The 20,262-nt window shown below is 36.4% G+C and overlaps 2 protein-coding genes across 9 annotated transcripts in view; one reads left to right on the top strand and one right to left on the bottom strand.

Moving 5' to 3' along the window:
• LOC131697614 (echinoderm microtubule-associated protein-like 5) overlaps positions 1 to 8,376 on the bottom strand; it is a 50,656-nt gene extending 42,280 nt beyond the window's left edge. For 4 of the 6 annotated variants that reach the window (XR_009307405.1, XM_058987853.1, XM_058987854.1 and 1 more), the window contains exon 1: positions 8,061 to 8,376. Coding sequence is in view for 5 of the 6 variants with exons in the window: in XM_058987853.1 (XP_058843836.1) it covers positions 8,061 to 8,257 (197 nt within the window). In the remaining variant the exon portion in view is untranslated. The remainder of the gene's footprint in view (positions 1 to 8,060) is intronic. The other 2 variants (XM_058987852.1, XM_058987850.1) reach the window with 2 other exon arrangements.
• Positions 8,377 to 9,621: 1,245 nt separating this feature from the next.
• LOC117422125 (tetratricopeptide repeat protein 8-like) lies at positions 9,622 to 18,909 on the top strand. Of its 3 annotated transcripts, XM_058987856.1 has the most exons (15): positions 9,622 to 9,890; positions 10,764 to 10,793; positions 12,846 to 12,966; positions 13,456 to 13,519; positions 13,838 to 13,997; positions 14,207 to 14,296; positions 14,719 to 14,763; positions 15,346 to 15,431; positions 15,574 to 15,661; positions 16,038 to 16,148; positions 16,323 to 16,462; positions 16,924 to 17,098; positions 17,540 to 17,662; positions 17,794 to 17,877; positions 18,304 to 18,909. In XM_058987856.1, exons 1-15 carry the CDS (start codon positions 9,777 to 9,779, stop codon positions 18,418 to 18,420), a joined length of 1,548 nt encoding a protein of 515 aa, XP_058843839.1. In that variant the 5' UTR covers positions 9,622 to 9,776; the 3' UTR covers positions 18,421 to 18,909. The 3 variants fall into 3 exon arrangements, with proteins under 3 accessions (XP_058843839.1, XP_033892683.2, XP_033892681.1); XM_034036792.3 differs by lacking the exon at positions 10,764 to 10,793 and having other exon boundaries at positions 9,623 to 9,890; XM_034036790.3 differs by lacking the exon at positions 10,764 to 10,793 and having other exon boundaries at positions 9,660 to 9,722.
• Positions 18,910 to 20,262: the final 1,353 nt, after the last annotated feature.

Raw genomic sequence — 20,262 nt, forward strand, 5'->3', positions numbered from 1 at the left:
TACATGAACCATTCTGTCTGTCTTTAAATTGACTTCAAAGCTGATTTCATTTCAGTAAACCAGCGCAGTAAAATGCACAGCAAGTTCTCACCGCACACAGCTCTTAGTGAAGATCACATTTGAATTTGTACATTTTGGGGTTATTTGAAAAGGCCTGTATTTGATCAGCAGACACAGGTGATTGCAGATCATATCTACACAAATATACAATGCTGTGCTGTACGAATGTTCCATACTTGTTTTCTCTGCTGTAGCTTTTCATTTTTCATACCATTGCAATTATTTAAATGACCTGGATATTTCAGATCCCTCTGGCTGAAGGCATGACTCCACAAGGGAACATTATGAGAACAATGCTCCTCCGTACACAGAGGACTCCAGCAATCACAGCAATCACAGCATTCACAGCAATCACAGCAATCACGCAATCACAGCAATCACAGCAATCACAGCAAGCATGCAATCACAGCGATCACAGCAAGCATGCAATCACAGCAATCACAGCCCAGCAGTTCAGCTCCATGGATCGAAACAGTCAAAAAGGTCAATGCCGACCAGTACTGCCGTATCCACAAACAATATCAGGATGAAAAAATAACATATCAGGATGGTCCTGTCAACAAGCCCATTTGAATGAATGTTCAGAACAGAGCAGTTAAGAGGCGGTGGTGAATGCAACCAAATACAAATGTACCCTATTTATAGCCCACTGTGTTGAAATAATTTGAGTACAGAAGCTTGCAAAAGTTAGCATATGGACTACTGTCACATACAGTATCTGTTAATATCACCAAAACTGTTAACATACTCTACCTTCTCAAAATGGATAGATGACACATTGTAGAACAGGCGTTCTTGCAACATACAAGGATATGTTAACACTCAATGAGTAATGACTGTTTATCATGCATTATGATTTTGATTATTAACATCTACGGTACAATAACCTCTGACTGTTGCAAAAAAATGTATATCCCGGTTCAACAAGCCATAACAACAAGCCATAGCCTCTTTCAAACCCATCCCAAGGGCACCCTATGGTTTATAACAGTTTCACTCGCACTTGTATTTGCTAATGAAAATGAGTAATTTTAACACACAGGAAACCCTGGCGTGCTGTGTAGTGCCTCATCATCTGAAATGCCTACCATTCCGAGTTTTGCTGTTGCTACAAATTCAGCCAATTAACTAAGCTCCGAGTATGCACATCTAAATCATTGCCTTGTGTGTAAAAAAAAAACAAAACATTGAAATGTTCCAGTTAATGAAGTAAAGTGTACCGGAGAGTAAAGAGCTATTGATTTCTAATGTTTCATGTAAGAGCTTTTTTTGTTGGTGGACTGGGTAATGTTAATGCATAACACAATACAGACTATGGAGGCCCCAGGTACAAGGCAGCATGAATATATGTATATATATATATATATATATATATATATATATATATATATATATATATATATATATATATATATATATATATATTTTCCTGAAAATGCAAAGGCACAGGCACCCTTCACAGTTCTTGACATGTACAGCCTCTAATAATCAAAGCACAATGTATAAAATCTTGGATTTATACAGTAGCCCTACTCTATACTCATTGTCATGTTCTTCTCACTCATTCTGCATAGTCAAATAGCTAATTGACTTTGCACTGTGAGACCAATGAAATCACCAACCCACGGTAAACCCTCCATCACACCCAGAGCTCCTCTAGAAGTCAGGCCTGATCCATTCTAAAGCAGCGTTCACCTTGCTTGCTCTTGCCAGGGATTAGATGTAAGGAGAAGGATTAGCACATTTCTAACAGTCTGTTTTTATCTCCCTTGGCTTCCTATAAAACACATCTAATCCACTCACAGATAAGGCAGCATGTACAGAATCTACCTGCAGAGGAGCATTAGAAAATGAAGCCTTGACAACACAAGTACTTTGACAATGCTGCTTGTTTTCAAAATCACAGCAGATGCCATACCTTAGCTCTTGACTGGTATTCAGATACTGCACATCTTGCTTGTTTTTAACACAAAAGCAAGGCACCTACAGTATAGACTACAGTTGCCTAACGTATATAAAGGTTACCATTGTAAAAGAACAGTGAAAGTATGGTACAAATGATTTTATACGAATCACATACTGAACCAATATTTTGCATACAGCATAGGAATGTTCCTTTCTTCAGAGTATATGATGCTTTTAGTAAAATAAATTATCCTTCAATCTAGTTTCTGTTTGTAAATCAAGAGTAAAACACACTGAAATTAAATTCTAAATTCAATAGGTTAAAATACACCACATACAAAGGTCTTGCATTTCAGTGTTGCAACTGTCAAAACTAGAAGAATGTTCCTCCACCAAAGCAGTTGTTGTACATAGCAGGAAACAGTTTAAAAAAAAAAATTGTTTCCATGCCAATTTGTTTCCATGGCAACAATAGTCGTTGCATAAAACTGATATATATATATATATATATATATATAATTTATTTATTTTTTAATGGCTCCTGGGCTACTACTTATTTAAAAAAAAATGTTTTAAAACCAATCCCCTGCTATAGGACTACAGGACTGTTTCAATGACCATGGCAGAATTGTATTTAACATTTAGAGATGTTCAAATCAGGGGTTATTATTATTGGTCCATAGGGGGATTAATACAGTTAAAAGGCTGGCAGTACTTGGCCTAAAAATGTTTTATTTGCATTTGTGTGTTTGCACTGCACATCAGTCTGGAAATCAGGAACATTAAATTGCCCAAAGTTCATAATTAATTATGCATTGTGTTTTATTGCATACACACACTATTGAATTATTGATTACTACATGCGATTTACACAGGCAGAAAAATATCAGTGTACATACAGCACAGGACTGACTGTTTATTCCTAGTGTTAAAGCCCTGAGTCACTGTGGTTTATATTCCTTTTGCATCAAATGGCCTTTCTTTAGGCTGTTATTGCCTAAAGAAAGGCCATTTGATGCAAAAAGAATATAAACAGTTACTATGCTATTTTAGTCTCACTGGTGGTACTGTATGTAGGTCTGCGATTGCAAAATGTGTGCATTTGTAAAATAACGTGTCCTTGACAAAGTTTCATTTAAAGGGCTTGTTACTGTCGGAAAGAGTGTAGAGCATGGCTTTGACGTAATTCCCCCATAGTGCACCAGACTAACGCACTCAGACAGTTCCTGCTGGCATAACCAAGGACAGTGCAAGAGGCTAGTCATAGGTCTGTGCTTGCTTTACTTGTGCAGTGCTTCTGGCAATCTGAGCACAGGAAATAGTGGATGCCACCACAAGCAAATGAAACCTTTCTGTGTATTCGATTTGAATTGGGTCCTGAAGGGCAACAAGGTATTATTTTACTGAACAAAATCAAGATTGCATTTCATGAATCTTGTGTTCAAGGGGGCTAAATGTGTATTCTTATTTTTCAAAGCATCTTTATTAAGATAATGTAGATAATATATCCCTTTTAAGGTACGGAAGCGTTGTTATAAAGCAGAAAAAACGAATGCCAAGGAAACACATCTGAGTGCAGAACTGAACAGGATTGTGGGACGCAGCAATTTCACACACATTTCTAAATTGACTTGGTTGTAAGAGAAGAATCTAAACTCTTTGCTCAACAGAAATTTCTCCTGTATTGTAAAAAAACTAAAGATCCAGTATCATGAGCTAACCATGCGGACACACTACAGACTCTCATTGATACCATTAGAATAAAGAGCATCAGGAGGCATGAAGGATTAAGGATTACATTGGAAAGGAGTGCATGTGAGCGCACATGGCTTACAGATGGGCAGAGCACTGGATCATAATGCAGAGTACACTGGGCTAGAGAGAAATTTCAATTTGTTTCTCAGATTAGATCCTGTGGCTAAGTGAAACATGATTTTACCCTTGTTTATTGTTTGTGCTGATTATTTTATACTACACATATAGACATTCAATCAAATACAATGCATGAGGCTCATTTTTCCCTTAAATGCACAAATTGTTGTCACAGTCACAATACCAGATCTTATTTACCTGAATAATATCTTGAAATTGTGACCGTGCAAGAAAGTTTAAATATTAATATCGGGGCATTGAGAATGACATTTGGAATGTCTACAGCTCAGGTTCTTAATTCCCTTTTCTACTTAAAATTCTACTCACTAAGTACTAAGTACCCTAGTGATGCAAATCGTCTACAGATTTAATCCTCTTTAAATATTACTGTAAGAGTGAATACCTAAATACATTTTCATTTTGTGAATACAAACCCGTCCGTTTAATATCAAAAACCTGGAATGTTCATGCGCAGAGCAGCTCCCTTGCTAGTTTATGATTTACGAATCAGGTCCAATTTAAACACCTAATTTTACTGTACAAAAGCTTCTTGCCAGTATAACCTGCATGGGTCTGAGAAGGGCTCAATTTAAGAAGAAAAAAAAAAAGATCTACAAAAGTGTTATAATTCTTTTAAGCAATGTTCCCTGTTCCGTGCTTCTTAATGGAAGAAAGAACAGAAAGAATCAGATGGAATCAGGAATTTCCAGGAGTTCTTTATGAGTCAAGACAACGTGAGCGCAAGCAAACATCTGGACAGCAGCACTGCGACAGGCAGGGTTCTACAAGCACCATATATTTTATATAGAGGGGCCTGCTTTAAAGATTCTGTTAAAAAAGGATGTAATCTCAGGATATCAAAAAAATATCCAGCAGCCCTTGCAGAGTACTGATTCGACAAGTCTTCCAGGTGTTTATACTCTTCTGAAAGCACGCACTACCATTCCCCTGTTGTTCATGAAACATTTGTATTTTGTTAATAGTTCTTGCCCATCATGACTGAAACTTACAACAGGGAGATGCTGTGTCTTACATACTTGTGTGTGCAAGAGAAAATGGGTTTGACACGTTTTTAGGCCAGAAGATGTTTCTATTACCAAGTCCATACGAGATATAGAAATATTTTGCAGTATTGTGATTTTTCCAATAATTATTTGAAGGTGTTTTTCTTTACACTACTGCAAAACATTATCATTTTGTGGATTTGATACTATGTAGAGTCCTGTACACAGCAGGGCTGTTGCTTTTTCAGCAGTTGTGTTCAAAAAGGATTTCACGCCTATGCCAGACAGCAGGAAAATGAATTGTTAAGTCAATGCAGCTTGGTTTGTGGAAATAAAGATAATGACAGACCAACAGAAACCAGCGTTTATTTTCTTGTTTAAATTACAAGTGTTTGTAAATAACACAACAGCCCATTTTAAATAAAATAAAAACATTCAGAATTGACCAGAATGCAATGCTAAATGAACTGGCATGCAAAGCAAAGAGCACACTCTTTAAGATTTAAAGGCAGAAAGATTTTGTACTCAACGCTGCAACAACGGAGCAATGGTTTGATTCCCTTCTACAGTATGTTAATAGAAATTGGGAAGTTACACCTCAGTGTAAGAGTACCTACAGGGCTTCTTATGCCTCTTTCAGAAAGCAGGATAGCTGCAAAGAGGCTGCCTCAGGATAGCAATGTCAGGTCCCGGGAGCCTCTGGTGACCTTCTGCCATGGCAGTTTCAGTCAGAATGAAGAGGCAACCCTGGGGTTGGGTACACAGCTTGAGGCAGCTTGTGAGTGGAAGCTCCGTGCTCTCCCACATCATTATATATTGGACTGAGTCAGCACTGTGACACTGGGTCATTTTAAATCTCTCAGAGATGGTGTGGGAATCAATCATGACAGTCAAACTCTGCTTAGTGCAGTGCCTGTCTTACCTGCTGATGATGACTGCGTTTAAAAAATGAAGGGATCCAAATAAAGAAACAGCAGTGTTGCCAGCTGGACTTTCAAATTCAGAATACATTTTAGGAACAAGAAGCAATTCTGTTTGTTATGTGAATTAAGGAGACTTGCCAACAGTATTCAGGTCTCGCATACCATTCTACTGTACCTCTTTCAGCTTCCTTGGCAAATTTGTCAGATCTATGTGTATTACACAAAGAGTCTACTAATATCACAAAGACTGTATATGCTTACAATGAATTTTTACTGCTACTATTGTTATTGTTCATTTGTGGTTAGTTTATTTGATATTATATTATATTAGTATAGTTTATACAGTCAGATCTTACACGAATGATAGGATATTCTTTGGTTGTCATTTTCTATTTATAAAAAACAACAACATTTGAATATCTTGCCATTAAATCTTGGTCCATTACTAAAATATCTGCTGCTCCCATCAATAACCTTTTTCAGCAGCTGAAAGCAAGTGACCCACATAGAATGCCGATTTCAGACACTGAGGCACAACATTACCCCTTTCACTCTAACAAGGGCATCTGAACTTGATGGAATACTCAATAATTCCTGTGCTGGACATTCCCAGAAGACACTCTGTTCTGCATTCAAAGGTTACAGTCCTATTAAAATGCAGTAAGCAGTTACTTTTTTTTTGTAGCTTTTCTCATATCGGATTACATTCAGTTTACCAACAGAGCAATAGGGTGGATCTAAAATTACTATATAGGAATACATACCACTGTACAGGTCTGTAAATCGACAGTAGTTCATCAATAATAATAATAATAATAATAACAATAATAATAATAATAATAATAATAATCATCATCATCATCTTTGGAAATACATATACTGATTCTGGCTAGAAGTGTGTTTATTGAAGAAAATAATCTAAATGTTGCCTTTAACTCCAAATCTGTATAAGCAAAAACTTTTAAAATATTTAATGCAATTACTCTGTAAAGAACCAAAATAATAAATAAATAAATATGTTTATCATTCTATTTTTCAACAGGGAAGCAACCAAGACCTTTGTCCAGCAAACACAACAGTTCAACTGAAACATGTTAAAAAAACAAACAACTACTGGTAAATGGTTTTAGTTGTGTTTTATTCATAAACAGTGCCAGACATGGAGTAGTACTGTACAGTGTAAAATAGTTCAGCTTTTTTAGTACCTCTTTGGTTTTTCTTCATGCAAGGCATGAAAGAGCATCTCTGCAATGTGTTTGATAAAATGCATTCTCAATACTCACAAGAGGAAATCCATGCATCAGGGAATTCCAGAGAATGTTCCTCATCAACACATCAATAATACAGAAGGTGGACTAGCTGCTTAATATGGTTACAGGCTCTGGCTGTAGCAGAACAATGATAGGGTTTAACCTGTCATTTTATAACCTTCCTGTAAAATGAGACACCAACCTGGAGACAGCGAGGTCAGCGTGAATGAACCATCACAGACTTGACACAACACTTTTCTGAATAAGCACCAGCGCAACACAAAGTGTAACAAGGCTGTTCAAGTAATGACAATATATATAGTAGCACCATCCTTCTGTGTACTGGCTGTGAACAGATATATTACACACACGCGACTGAAATGTAGTATACTGTACACACAGCCACCAGCGTTAATTTACTGTAAAGCGCAATCAGCCGAACAGTAATGTGACCTCATATACTTAACCCCACACATCCCTTCCAATTTCGGAGATCTCCCTTTGCTCTGATCGGTTTCAAGAAGGGGTGTACAGTACGGCTTTATTTTGAAGACAGGTCCGTTTCAGGTTACTTTGTGCGAATTTTCAGATTGCATTGTACAACGTATCTTTGTGATCATATTTCACTTGAGTATATCTGATACAATCATGAACTAAAATAATAATAAAAAAACATTAAAAAAAAAATTCAAATGTGTATAAAATTATATAGTCCCTTATACTTACAATATAAGTTTTAACCGTTGTAAATAAAATGTCTGTTTTTATGGCCACCTTCGTGAAGGTTAATCGTGTCAGATTCACATTATTTTTCTGCTACTTTCATTTTTTTTCATCCCATAAATGTAGTTCTATGCCCAAATATACAGTTATTTATTTTCGCTTAGAAATACATATTTAAAAAACACACATTGCTAGGCACAAACTGTACAATACATACTGTGAGGTCATCATGTGTGTGACCCAGATGTAGCAATATAATTGCAATTTGCAAATTCCATAATACTTTGAGAATGCACTGAAAAAAAATCGTAACACAGACTTACCTGATTATGTCATCGTTGTGTCCCAGGTAGAATTTCTGCTTATGTTCCCTGGTGTTATAAACTACTCCGACACCGGCAACAAAATAGACAATCTCCTTGGCCGCGGTGTAGTACAGGTTGTTGCGACATTGATGTCCTCGGTAGCCATAGACCCACTCCAGCCGCAGGTGATAATTTGGAGCTGTTCTGTCAGCCATGTCTTATTTATTTATTTATCTTCTGATGCAACCTAGATATAGTTTATTTTCTATTCCCCCGTTGCCAATGAAGAACATGAACAATTTGTCTTTTTTTAAGCCAAATCTTAATTTTAGTATTGTCAATGCATTTTTAGTTTACTACAGCTACATCTGCAATATATATATATATATATATATATATATATATATATATATATATATATATATATATATATATATATATATATATATATATATCCCAGTTGCTTTAAAATGTTTTTTTATATATATATATATATTGTTAATACATCTTGGTTTTATGCATCTAACACTTTTGCGTACCAAACTCGCTGCACCGCATCTACAACCCTGAGCGAGCAGCTCTGTTCAAGACAGTCTCCAGCAGCTGTCAAATCCTGTAAACAGCGAGCTCTCGCAGCAGTTTATACCCCGCCTACTATTTTAAACTGCAGTATTAACTGATAATGGTGTGTGTGTGTGTGTGTGTGTGTGTGTGTGTGTGGTTAATAGTGTGATAGTAATATTCTGTTAAGACTTTTTTTTTTTTTTTTTTTTTTTAATGCCCTTGGTGTTTGCTGGCAGTAAGCTTCAAGCAGGCGCACTTAGTAACAGCTGTTGCTAAGGGGCGTGTTGTTGATGCCAATCATCCTTTTCTAATCTGCCAAATAAAATAAGTAATGCTGCTGAGATCCTTAAAGCTTGCCTACACGCACACACCCACACTACTTTTATATCTGGCATAAACAAAAACTGATATCAAAGGTGCTTTGTGTCATAATAATCCTGTATAAAGAATAAAGTTGTAAAATGGTATTGAACATGTACCTTGAACATGCAACAAGTCACAGGTGCTCAGAGTCACAGCCATACCGATTATCAGCAGGGAATGGGATACTAGAGTCGTAGGAGCCGACTGAGCCATTGGTTGCACAGCTGTGGTTTTGTAAGCAATTTTCATTTCAAAGTTGCCTGGATTTCCTTCCCCACCCTTCAATTAAACACAGATGATTGTGAACATATGGGGTTGATAGGTTACTCATTCATTCACATCCTGTAAAAGCAAAAAAAACAGAAAAGAAAATAATATATCTTAATAGAAACGCCACCGTGAAAGCAAGATTATTCGTTATTAAAACTCGAATCTATTTCAAAGAGGATTAAGTAATTAAGTAATTACGTGGAGAGACAGAAAAGAGGCTTCGTAATTGCCTTTAAAAAAACCTATTTTTGTATGTAGTAGAACACAGCTAATATATTAATGATTCTTAGAAATTCATGTGTAAGTCAAAACTAATTTACTGCATGCGTATTTTGTGACTAGATTAGGGGGGAAACATGCGGGAAGCATGATTGTTTTCAGGCAAGTGTGTGGGTCTCTAGTTTTGCTGAGGACCCCGAGCCTTCGTTGCTGGGAGTTACACGGGACGCCACATCTACTCTGTTGTGTACAAATCTTAAGCAGGTTGTGTTCATTTGGAAAGTTGAATTTTATTATTATTATTATTATTATTTAAAGATGGGCACAGATATGGATCCTGTTTTTTTGGCATTGAGCTATTTCAGGAGGCGAAAATTCCAGCAGTGCTCCGATCTGTGTTCTCAAGTACTGGAGAAAAGTCCTTACGACAAGGTATTATTCTTATTTTGACAGGTATAATCCTACTGTACTGGATTGATGATGGGCAACTGATCCACATCAACCCTGGTCTGAATTGAGTATATAAGTAAAACTGCTTTTTTTTCTAGTAACGTAAAAGTACGATTTTTCGTTTACTTATTGGGGGAAATGTATAATGCTATTCGGTTATCACTCCTTCGTGAATGGGACTGTTCGACATTTAGCAACTCATTACAAAATTAGCTGCTACAGAATTACTACAAAATGAATGTTTTCAAATGAGTAAAGTTACACGATCCAGTGGCCTATAAAGATCAAGTGACCGCCCCGAAGACAAAAAGAAAGAGGATCGAAGACCAGTCAGCAAGGACATTCACTACAGTCGCATTCATAGCCTGCTAGCTGTCACATTCATTCGATAGTAAAATACTTCTCAATAGAGATGGAAATAAGACTCCCAGTGCATAGCAGTTTCATCCATTCCTGGTTTTACTAGAAGCTTAGTAAGACACACCTGAGCTTGTTACCTATACACTGTGCCTAATCAAGCTCAAAATAAAACCTGAGGTGGGTGGAAGTACTATGAGATTTTCATTCCTGCACACTGTTTGAGATTTGGCTCCCTGTTTAATTTGAGCATTCAAACGAAGGCAGTTGTATAAGGTCATGTTATTAATGCTTTTCTTAACCTGTTGTTCTGTTGCCTCATGCCATGTTTCATATGACTTCATATACATTCATAGAGTTCATAAACTCTAGTCATATTTATAGCAAATCTGTGCAGAAAAATAAACATATGATGGAATATTTATGGCTGCAACTACCTGAATTGTTGTGGCAGTTTTTATTTTGCTTTCATTTTTTTTCCTGTCGTTGCTTTCCAAGGAGGCTGAAATTACAGTCATTACTTCTGAGGTAACAAACATCTACTGCAGTAGCTGGTTATATTTGCATTCCCTCCCATTTCTTTTATCTGGTAATGAATGCAATTATTATATTTGATGTCAAACAAGTAACAAAGGCTCCTTTAGGAATGTAATCAGTTTGTATTGTATTTTATCTTACTTATTTTAATGAACATATTTGACAGATTTTCTATAGATAAGTACACACTTCTTATGTTTGCATTGGTTTACTTAACAGACCTCTCCTGAACTGATGTACAGTGACGACTGTAACATAAGTACTCTTTAAGATAAAATTAGGGCAATGGCTGCTTAATGAAGAAGTGACTAGTCTTTTCACATTGTTGACCTCTTGTCACGCTTGTCAGTTTCCTTCACTTTTTGAAAGCTTGCTAGTTTCTTAAACTATCTCCATCTAATATCATGTAACATCAGGCTTGTGATTTCTTATTGATTGTGTCTTTGTATCACTGGTAACCAATTCTATGTCTTGGTATTTCACATGATACATAAGCTACCGTATACTATGTAGTCACCGTGTTTTAGCAATTGATCTAACATTAGACTAATCATCTTGATTTATGACTGGAGCTAAATTAACGAAGCCAGGCTAGTCAAAATATAATTATGGAAAGTAATGGAGCACAGTCTGTCCCGGTGTATGATTTGATAAACTGTGACAAACATTGTAACCTGTGCCAAGCAGTCTGGAATAGGAATCCAAATGACCAATTAGGAACACAGCTACTCTTCCTGTGACCACACGAAAATGAATTAGGTTGCAATAAAACCAAATGACCTTCCCCAAAGACACGGAAGAAGTGAGGCTTTAGTAGTTTAATTGAGGGAGCTGTTTATGCTCCGCAGGGACAGTCGATGATGATGCTCTTATGAAAGGAGGAAGCATAAAACATCATTTTGAGAAATTGTTACAATGAATAATCAAGTGAAATGTAAAAGACTGTAGACTGATTGATTTTATTTAGATGAATAAGTTAGCAAAGCAGTAATAGAGGTAATTGGTTTTATTATTTTGGAGCGGTTAAAATGGTCATCCAATTTATCTAATCTGCTAGTTCAGTTACATTTCAAAGGTAAAGCTGATGCAGCTGCAGTTGAGGCTTTAATACAGGTCCTATAATATGCTGGCCCAAGATAGGGTTTCAGTTTAGACCTTATTGAAATGTTATAAACAGAATCCATGTCTACTGCATGCTGTGTGTCTGCCTGTGTTTCAATTGGAACCTTTTTATCTTTTCCTTCTTTCAAGAGGTTCCAGTTCATTTCCTGCCTGACAGCTATCTTAGCACACACCTGTGTAGTACATGCAATATTAAGCTGTGTCAATAAAAGCTATTCTGCAGCTGTCTCTACACATTTCACCACCTTTTTCACCAGAAGGGCAAATGCCTGAAAACCTCCTGAGCCACTACACTAAATAGAAAACCACCTCTACTTCATTCAGCTGTGTTGTCACAGCTTAGAATGTAATACAATTGCTCTTGTCATCGTATATTTGTCAGTCGCTCAGGTCATATCATTTTTCCTCTTGGAGTGCTAAGCAAGTTGTGTGTATTAAACAATTACCCCTCAGACGCAGGAAAACTATAGCCTACCTTTTATTGTATTGCACAATAGATATCATACGCGGTGTCATGTGAAACATTGAGGCTATCAATTTACAGGTGAAAAATAGGTCCGTTTTCCGCTTGCAAGTGAGGAATTATTTGGTTTCATTTTGTATGTACCGTAGGGATTTTGGATTGTTTCTTATTGTCTTCTACAAGGTCCTTTATGAAAACTTTAGCCAGTTCACTGCCATTGTTTATTAATATGATCAGATGGCAAGACTTGCACCATTCAGGGGTTCATTAATCTGAGTAGTTCAAACCGATATTGATTTGCATGTAAATAACCTATAACAAATCACATAGTGAACGTCCAAACAAATCCCTGGGTCTGAGTATCACCCTGACTTCCTTTTTAAGTGCTTTAATGTAATTTGTAAAGGATTTAAAAAATACAATGTCTTGCTTGTTAATGTTCTGTCCTCTCTAATCAGGCCGCATGGAGTCTAAAAACACAGGCTCTGACAGAGATGGTGTATGTGGATGAAATAGATGTGGATCAAGAGGGAATAGCAGAAATGGTGCTGGATGAGAATGCGATTGCTCAGGTTGCACGTAAGTACCTGATCCTGTGTAACTAGAAAATGGACTTCAAGAGGGTTCTTCCAAAGAGCGATACACATTTTAACCACAACAGGATAGCCTAGCGCAAGGCTGGACTTGGGCTGTGCTGTACCTATTAGTAATTCTTCTGCAACTCTCCATGGAAAAAACAGAGTTAACTTAATCTCCTTAAAATGAAATGTCTTTATGGGTTGTATTCAACTGTCATATCCATGGATTAAGGCAACAATATGGAAAGTGAGTTCTAAATGTGCTTCTATATACATTTGTTCTTAGAGTCTGGGATATCCCGTAGCTATACTGAAAACTGTAGGTTTGTTTTCCACAGTATTATTTGTTTTCTTTTTAAATTGTTTTCTGCTTTTTAACTTGCTAGTTGGTCACTGTACTTTAAAGAATTCAAAGAGAAAGGCAGTAATGCTCGTCTCCACAGGTGCAATGCTTAATTACTGTATTCATCAACTGTGTGTCCATCTCTAGGCCCTGGTACATCTCTGAAGCTGCCAGGAACAAGCCAGGGAGGAGGTCCAAGTCCAGCTGTCAGGTATACTCATTGCTATTGTAGATTTACATGATTCATCAATGCATTGTACTCTCCCCAAAAATGTGAGTTGTGATGACTCTTTTCTGATTTCACCCTTTAATCTCCTACCCAGCAGGTTTCTAATTTGGCTATCACCATCCAGCTCCCACTAACTTACATTTCTTGTTGTTCATTCCACTCCCGCTGTATTCCCTAACCTCTTCGGAGGCAGAAAAGTTGTACCTTCATTATGTTCCGCAGTAGATGCCATATAGTGACAGTCATATGAAACATTAAGGCATTTACCCGGTACATTGTAATTCGTTTTTGTTTTTTCAGACCCATGACTCATGCAGGGAGGCCCATTACTGGGTTTGTCCGGCCAAGCACACAGTCAGGACGACCTGGCACAATGGAGCAAGCCATCAAGACTCCGAGGACTGCCCACACTGCCCGGCCAGTCACTAGTGCTTCCGGGAGATACGTTAGGCTAGGAACGGTATAGCGTTTTTCAATTCAGTTTTATATAAAGCAAAAACGACTATATTGCAAGCCGCAACAGTATTTTCCTTTACTTCGAATAATGTGGCCTCACCCAGTAGAATTCATTGCATTTTAGTAATCTGTTACAGAATGTATACATATAACTAACGCAACCTGCTGGAGGTGTATGTTTCATAACAATCTGTATTCATTTTGTTTTTGCAGGCATCCATGCTTACCCATCCCGAAGGACCCTTTATAAACCTGTCTAGATTGAATCTGGCAAAATATGCACAAAAGCCCAACTTATCAAAGGTATTCTTCTTTTCAAGGCAAAGGAATCTTCTACAAGGAGAGAATTTCAAACGATGGTATACTTCAGTCATACATTGAATGGATTAATTCCTGTATAATTCCCCCTGTTTTAAAATGTCATGCTTATGCTTGTGTTAACCCCAGTGGGGGTTCAGTACAGGAGTCTGTATGGGCTTTGAGAAGTGCTCACCAAATTCTGATAAACTGTGATTCCTTAGCACACATTTTTGTTTTATCAGAATCAAACTAACAGTGACCAACATTTGCTTCTGGCCCCCCTTTTTGGTTGAGCTATTTTGTGGCTGTTGATCATGATAACCTATTTTTTTCATGGTACTGACACCAGTAACAGGTTCAGTTTATCCTTGCCATGGATATGTATGCTAAACAACATTGTTTGTTCATCTTTCTTTTTATCCTAGGCATTGTTCGAATACATCTTCCATCATGAGAATGATGTTAAAAATGTAAGTATATTATCGGTAAAAAAAAAAAATTCCAATCCATTACAGTATTATAGTATGTGATTGAAAACTGAAAATACATCAATTCAGTTTCACAGAATAAATGTGTACCGTGTTTTTGAATCATTTTGGAAAGTTGACTGTATATTTCTATTTTCATAATATACTAATTAAACTGCCTCAGGTTGTTCTGCACTTCATTGTGATTTCAACTGAGGATCCAAACAAGTTTTCAGGTTAGCCTGTCAAAATTTATCACAGTATTTTAGATGAAAGGTCACTGGTCTACAGAGGAGCAGTTTGCTGTTTTGGTTGCACTATGAGATTTCCTGGGGCATCAACAAAGCAGTGTTTGTTTAGTTTCTGTTGTGACACTTCTCAGCTCTCTGTTGGTGTTGTTCATTTGACCATTATAAATGTCAGAATGTCTTTGAGTGGCAGCTCTCAGAGCAGCGTCTAGTTGATTTGTTCCTGTATTTAATGACTGGCCGTCTGCAGCCCAGCTCCTTGTTTGATATGACACTCTTCAAGAATAGCTTTGCAATAACTGCTTTTAATACTTTCTATAAATGTGTTCAAACATAGGCCTTGGATCTTGCAGCCCTTGCTACTGAGCATGCTCAGTTCAAAGACTGGTGGTGGAAGGTACAGCTTGGGAAATGCTACTACAGGTAAAGTGTGCTGTTTGTAATGCTTAGGGTTTGGGAAAAGATGTGTGTGCCTTCATCAAGGTAGTAGTGTGCACGGTCAGGATCTGAGGCACACCAGAACTAAAGTAGACTTTTTCAATTACACTATGTTCTTTATTCCCAGGCTGGGCTTGTACCGTGAAGCTGAAAAACAATTTAAATCTGCACTCAAACAGCAGGGAATGGTTGACTCGTTCCTTTATCTGGCTAAGGTAATGTTTTTAACAAAAGTGGTTTACATAGCATATCCCAGCGTTTCTTTTCCATTCCTTCTCCACGCTCTTTGCATTTAGTCACTTTAATACACTGATTACCCAATCTCCCCAATTGTTTAGGAAATTAACAAATAGAGCTTTCATGGATCTTGGCCAATTGGAGAACTTGCTTGGTTCTAGTCATTTAATTGTTCTCGCACAGTTGTAAATTGAGGGCTATACTTAATGTTTATTTGTCCTAATTATTTTTTCTGTTTGATTTTAATGTAAATGTATCCTTTCTCCGATATGTATTTATATATATATATTGTTTGATATTAAACATTTAAAGGTTCTGGATATATTAATCACCTACTGTACTAATTCTAAACAGGTCTATTTACGTTTGGATCAGCCTGTAACAGCTATCTGCCTTTTCAAGCAAGGTCTGGATCAATTTCCAGGAGAGGTTACCATGCTCAATGGAATAGCCAGGATTTATGAGGCATGTATTTACAAATGGGGGTTTTAAATGCTAGATTTTTTAAATGTTCAAAACATTGCCAAACTGATATATCAACTCCTGTATAGACATTTTGACATCTTAATTGCTATTGAATTTGCCTATATTCCTCCAGTTTATCATTGGTAATAGATGGGTATTTTGTGTATTTCTTAGGAAATGAATGACATTACCTCGGCCACTGAGTATTACAAAGAAGTTCTTAAGCAAGACAATACCCATATAGAAGCTATAGCTTGCATTGGCAGCAATCATTTTTATACTGATCAGCCTGAGATTGCACTGCGGTTTTACAGGTAAGCACAGTGCTATCAACGCAGCTTTCTAATTTTAAAAATCAATCCTGTCAATGAAACACCCGAGTCACAGCGATTCAAATTCATTTTACTACATTTACCACAAAACCTTCCTGACTGTTAGTAATTCTTGACTATATATATATATATATATATACACACACACACACAGCCACTTACACAGACTTACAGAATGCAGTATGTCTTCCTATATCGCTGTGTTTGCTCTATTTGATCTAATTAAGCGTTCATTTTGCTGCAGAGGGTACTGCTGTTTTAAAGACAGATTGATGTACAAAAAGGAAATCTTGGCAGGCTTTTGCATTCATCGATTGCATTTATGTGGCATAAGATCAGCATAGCACTATTCAGTCTTGAGTATGGGACAGGGCTGCAAAACAAGAAATATGCGGTCAACCACTTAACAAAATGAAATGCTAAATCCCTTCTTTTCTGTCTAGACGACTGCTCCAGATGGGAGTTTACAACTGTCAGCTCTACAACAACCTGGGTCTTTGCTGTTTTTATGCCCAGCAGTATGACATGACGCTGAGCTCCTTCGAACGAGCACTTCAGTTAGCTGCAAACGATGATGAAGTGGCAGATGTGTGGTATAACATGGGACATGTGGCAGTAGTATGTACTTCTCTCGTAGATACTGTTACAGGCAGATATATATATTTTTTTTTAATTAACATGCAATACAGCAGTGTGGAGTAGTGGTTAGGGCTCTGGACTTTTGACTGGAGGGTCGTGGGTTCAATCCCGGGTGGGGACACTGCTGCTGTACCCTTGAGCAAGGTACTTTACCTAGATTGCTCCAGTAAAAACCCAGCTGTATAAATGGGTAATTGTGTGTAAAAAATAATGTAATTGTATGTAAAAATAATGTGGTATCTTGTAACAATTGTATATATTAAATAAATGTTTAATGCTCAATATCCCTCATATTTTAAAATATTAGTATTGGAAATATAAAGGCTCTGACATTCCCATCCACGTAAACTTGTTTCTGTAATACTGATGCTCTTTCAGTATTTTATAATACAACACAACCCTTTTCCTTGCAATTCACAGGGAATAGGAGACTCTGTTTTAGCATACCAGTGTTTTAAACTGGCTCTGTCCAACAACAATGACCATGCAGAGGCTTACAATAACTTGGCAGTCCTAGAACTTCGCAAAGGCAGAGTTGAACAGGTAAGATCTAGAGCAGTGCGTTCAACCTGTACGTTAAAACCAAGCTCTTAATTTATTACAAGATAAGATTCTTTCTGTTGTTAAATATTTCTTCTTAATAGTTATGTTCATCAAAATCGGATTCTTTTCAGGCAAAGGCGTTCCTGCAGACTGCTTCAGCTCTGGCACCTCACATGTATGAACCTCATTATAACTTATCTACCCTTTCCGAGAAGGTACATATAACCCTTTTTTTTTTATCAAGATACAATAGTTACCTGATTTTTATTACACTAACCTTGATTCTCCAAACTGATTTTAAGAACACCTGTGTTATCCAAACAGCCCACTGGTAGCCAGTTGTGTACAGTGATCTTCAGTCCTGTATTCATAGATACAATGCATTAACTAGCCCTGTATCTCTGGTCTTGTCAGTTCAGTATTGAAATTAGGCATAAAAGGTTTCAAGTACACAATTCTTAGAGCATTTGCCATTGTATAATTTGTAGCTGCTGACCAATAATGAATCCCAGTGTAGGCAGATCCAAATAGATGTCAATTTAAATAAACCACCTATAACCTTAGACCTATGATTATCTTTGTCTTGATGATGATGATGATGATGATGATGATGATGATGATGATTATTATTCTATGAATAGATGGGCGACCTTCAAAGCAGTTATACTGCTGCTCAGAAATCAGCAGCTTCATTCCCAGAACATGTGGACACGCAGCAGCTCATTAACCAGCTCAAACAGCACTTTGCTGTGCTCTGAAGAACCAGCTGAAGTCCTGATTATTCCACATGTGGAGTTTTCCATTCATATATATATATTTTTTTAAATGTTCCTTTTACACAATACCGAGGGGGATAGTCTGTTCAAGTGACCCTCAGTTATCATACTTTCTACATTAATAAACAGATGATCTCTATGTTTATTACAGAATGTGTCTGACTTCTCTGTTACACTAAGGTCAACCTAAGGGAATCATTATCTGTTGTTGCTTTAGCTGTATACAATACACTACTTCAGTGCAATTTATGTAATGCTTTTTTTCAGTAAACGCTTGAGTCTATGAAACTCTTTTGTTCTGCATAATATACTATGGAAATAACTGTTACTTCTGCATCTGTGCAAACATGTATGTAAAAAATCTATAGAACAGTAAATGTATTACAATAAAAATAGATATACTTTTGTAAATGAAATTTAAAGTCAAGATTAAAGTGAAGTTTTAATGCCTTAGTTAATATATATATATATATATATATATATATATATATATATATATATATATATATATATATATATATATATATATATATGTCTGACTGTTTTGATGAATTATGTAAAGTTTTGAAGGATGGAACTTTTATGTTCCAGAAACCAACAATAGTTTCATGAATAGCAAGCTTTATTTAATCCACTTAAATATAATTTTATAGCTCAGGAGGTGAAAAACTTGAGTGATATTGCATTGCTTTATCAATACAAAAAGAAAAACATTAACTTGGCACTAACACTAAAGATTTGTGAATATAGATACATTGTGTCTTAGAAAATGTATTTAGATATTTCTGGTACCAAAAAAATGTAACATAGTACTATTATTTAAACAAAACAAAAAAAACTGTATTTTAATAATAATAATAATAATAATAATAATAATAATAATAATAATAATAATATGATGTTTGTACTCTGGTGTACTGTATCCCAATAAAACAAAATCATATTTCAAAATGTATTCTCTTCAGTTACCATAATTTATTTACATGAGAATAAAACAGACACAGCTGTAATACTTGACGTATACAATTGAACCCAAATCTGTCCCCTGAGATTTTTATGTTTATTGTTTAGGTTAGCAAAGCAAGTTATGGATATTGTTCTTTTCATTTATGAATGTTCATTTAAGCACTTTGTGATGGTGGTCCACTATGAAAGGCGCTATATAAAATAAAGATTGATTGATTCACTTAGCACAAAACAGTGTGCTGCCTCATATTTTTATTTTCTGTAATGAACAGTGTGGTAAATAATAGGGAAACTCAGAAACAGACAACATGCTTTTGCCATCTGTTAAAAGCAATATTTCACTTAGAAAGATGAAGTAAAAGGGAAATCCACACAATATAAATGTTAGTGTTACTAAACCGAGAGAAAGCCACTTGAGAGTGCTTAGCCCTTTGCTGTCCAGTGTACAATATATTTGACATTGAGAAAATAGGCATTCAATAGGTATGGGGACATACCCAGGGCGGTAAAGGGTTCAACAATGTATGTTTAAAATATGTGTGAAGAAATGTTGCATTTGTTTGACTCTTTTCACCCTAAAGAACAGGTAGTCATATGCCAAATTATGCTTTAACTATCAAAAAAAAAAACTCCAATTACTGCAATTTATTATAAGAAAACGTGTCTCGTGAATTAAATGCAAAATTATTACAACATAAAAAGGTTTTATTACATTTTGAAAGAAAGGGGTATTCAATCGCGTGCTGCTTGACGTGTGTTTGAAAGCTTTATGCAGGGCAGTGTTGAACAGAAAATTGTTCATTCATTTAAAACTTTGAAAAACAAAGTCTGCTTGCGGTCGCTGGGTGGCAGTCGAGA

This window comes from Acipenser ruthenus, chromosome 15 (assembly GCF_902713425.1).
Source record: "Acipenser ruthenus chromosome 15, fAciRut3.2 maternal haplotype, whole genome shotgun sequence".
Taxonomy (NCBI): Eukaryota; Metazoa; Chordata; class Actinopteri; order Acipenseriformes; family Acipenseridae; genus Acipenser; species Acipenser ruthenus.

Coding starts and splice junctions, on each gene's coding strand:
- LOC117422125 (XM_058987856.1), top strand. CDS start 9,777: ATGGGCACAGATATGGATCCTGTTTTTTTGGCATTGAGCTATTTCAGG. Junction 12,967..13,455: donor TGCGATTGCTCAGGTTGCAC/GTAAGTACCTGA, acceptor GTCCATCTCTAG/GCCCTGGTACATCTCTGAAG. Junction 17,663..17,793: donor GCAAAGGCAGAGTTGAACAG/GTAAGATCTAGA, acceptor GATTCTTTTCAG/GCAAAGGCGTTCCTGCAGAC.